This window comes from Myotis brandtii, unplaced genomic scaffold (assembly GCF_000412655.1).
Source record: "Myotis brandtii unplaced genomic scaffold, ASM41265v1 scaffold9606, whole genome shotgun sequence".
Classification (NCBI taxonomy): domain Eukaryota; kingdom Metazoa; phylum Chordata; class Mammalia; order Chiroptera; family Vespertilionidae; genus Myotis; species Myotis brandtii.
This window is the reverse complement of record NW_005371976.1, coordinates 326-2,974: the sequence shown is the minus strand read 5'-3', so window position 1 is coordinate 2,974 and position 2,649 is coordinate 326. Positions and strand designations below refer to the sequence as shown.

General features: G+C 51.6%; 1 protein-coding gene across 1 annotated transcript in view; it reads right to left on the bottom strand.

Annotated features, from left to right (window-relative positions):
* LOC102256388 (HRAS-like suppressor 2) overlaps window positions 1–2,641 on the bottom strand; it is a gene marked incomplete at its 5' end in the record, with an annotated part of 7,047 nt that extends 4,406 nt beyond the window's left edge. Inside the window, one exon of the mRNA XM_005886199.2 lies at window positions 2,063–2,641. Coding sequence (XP_005886261.2) covers window positions 2,063–2,641 — 579 coding nt within the window. The remainder of the gene's footprint in view (window positions 1–2,062) is intronic.
* Between the last annotated feature and the right edge of the window lie 8 nt (window positions 2,642–2,649).

The window sequence follows — 2,649 nt, the reverse complement described above, 5'->3', positions numbered from 1 at the left end:
CTTGCTTTATAGCCAGGTGGAAACATTTTATACTTTAACCAAATATCTGTGAAGCATTTTCCTGTGCCTCAACTCATTTGATCCTCACAAAAGTCCTGGAGCAGGTAGATAGGAGACTTGGTGGAATCCTTTTTTTTTTTTTCATTAGCCAGAAAACGGAGATTTAGAAAGTTTAGAAACTTGACCTGACTGAAAAGAAGTAAGAAATGGTGGACCTTGAAAATGACTTCATGTTTTCAAACTTTGCAGAATATAGTCAAACACTGCTGCAGTTAAATATTTTACCCTTTGTTCTCCCTGCGTGATCTACAATAATAATCTGCTTCATGTTGATATTTACTGCTGTGTTGCTAACAATTACCTGAAAGAGAAGTTGGGGTGCTTCACTGGGCTGGAAAAAGTTTAGCTACATCAGAAAGCAGGTCTAATTAAGCAAGTTTATCCTATATAATAAAAGAGTAATATGCAAATAGATCGAACCACAGAACAACCGAACAACCAATCAAAGCATAATATGCTAATGCTATGCTGAGGCTGCTCAACTGCTCACTATGTCGAGCACTGATCACCAGGGGGCAGACAGTCAACTGGTCGATCAGTCGCTATGATGTGCACTGACCACCAAAGGGCAGATGCTCCAACCTGTACGTTAGCTTGCTGCTGGGGTCCGGCTGATTGATCAGGACTAAGCAAGATGGGCTGGACACACCCTGGAGCCCTCCCGCGGTCCCTCCCCGGCCCAATGGTGCACCTGTGGGGTCCCTCAGCCTAGCCTGCGCCCTCTCACAATCTGGGACCCTCAGAAGATGTCGGAGAGCCAGTTTCAGCCTGATCCTACAGGCCACTCCCCTTGGGAGGGTGCCAGACACAGGGCTCATGGCTGGTGAGCACTGCTGTAGCAGTGCAAGCCTCTCTTGATTGGGACTGATTTGGAATGAGCCCACAGTAGGCACAGTGGAGCTGGGATGAGTGGGAGCACCAGGTAGGAACTGCAGGCGGCGTTGGACTGTGGGTTTTGGCCCAATCCCTGCAGGTCACCCAGAGGGACCCCATCCGTGCACAAATTCATGCACCAGGCCTCTAGTCTCTATATATAAAGCTCTCGCTGGCGCCAATCGCACACGTGGATTCCATCTGTCATTGTCAATCGTGAATTCAGTTGACACTTGTATTACAGAGAAAGGGTGAATATCTATATTAAAACATTTCTTCTAATTAATTGCCTTTCAATGTGCATGAATTCATGCACCCGGCCTCTAGTAAATTCATAATTCTTCACCCCTTTAGGCCCGTGCGTTCCTCCTTCGGCGATTCTAATACCCACCACTGTTTCCATAAAAAGCTTCTTTAGGAATGGCCTCACCCACTCCATTAGGGATGGTCCACGACTGCATTTCTGCAACAAATCTGCATAGTCGAGTGGAGAGACAGAGCCCACATGGGCCAGAGCCTGAAAGGTTTAATCCCCGGCCCTTCCCAGAAAACGTCTGTGTGGCTCTTCGTCCTCCTGGCTCCCACTTTTCCTCCTCCCTCGGCCTGTAGTCCTTGTCGCCCCTGGTCATTTCCAGCTCATTTTGCAGTTTCAGATTATTCAAAAGAATTAAATCAGATTCAGCTCGGGCATCGCCTCTTCTGTGATGCCTCCGGGATCAGGCACCTGGGTTCAAATCCCACCTCTGCACTTGGCTGTCAGGTGCTAGAGACTCAATGCCTAGTGGTTAGATGAGTTTGGGTGAGCTAGTAAAGCTCCGTGAGCCTCAGTTTCCCCATGTGTAAAGTGGGGATAAAGCAACCCTCCTCTGGAGCTATGGAGGGGCCAGGGGTGACTGTCATGGCTGCGACATCACCCCCTGACCTCACTGGTCTGCACAGCGACTGGCACTTCTCCCCACTCTCATCCCTACCCCGACTGTCACTCCCTCGAGGGCAGGGATTCTGTCCCTGCTATTTTGTCTTGTTCGTGCCTCCACCTCCACCCCAGCTGCCCACATGGATGCCCAGCCACTGTCAGCGGAGGGAATGGTCTAGTTCCTGGGGACAGGGACACGGGCTGAGGACACACCTGGTCGCTGCGGGAGACTCCGTAGCGCAGCTCATTCACAAAGTGCTCACAGTTGTCGCTGGTCAGCTTGTAGAGCATCTCCTGCCCCACCTTCTCCTCCGCCCGATGCACAATTTTGCTGGGAGACAGCGGGGAGTACTTCCGGTCATGCTTGTTATTGACACGGTACCTGTCTTTCCCGGCTACCACGGACAGCAGCTCCTTCTTCACTATGGCCTTGTCAGACCTGGAGACCATGAGTTTGGCCAATACAGCTCCCATGATGTCACCTGTGGTTCCCAAAGAGGAAAGAGGCCGATGGTTAGGGCTGAGAGCAGGCAAGCAGGCAGCCCCACTGCCCTGGGCTTCATCAGTGAGGATGAGCTGGGGAAAGGCCGGCCCCCTGCCTGGCTTCAAACTCAAACACAGGCCGACCCCCGCCTGGATGCCCTTGGAGAAGTCACAGCTGCCCCTGGACTCTGGCTCCTCATTTCTAAAGCCAAGGATGTGGATTCTTCTAAAGGCCCCTGTGGGCTCAGATGTCCCTGAAAGATGCAGGAGGGGCAGAGGGTACAGGGCACAGACCCCAGGTGCAGCCCTAGCCAGAG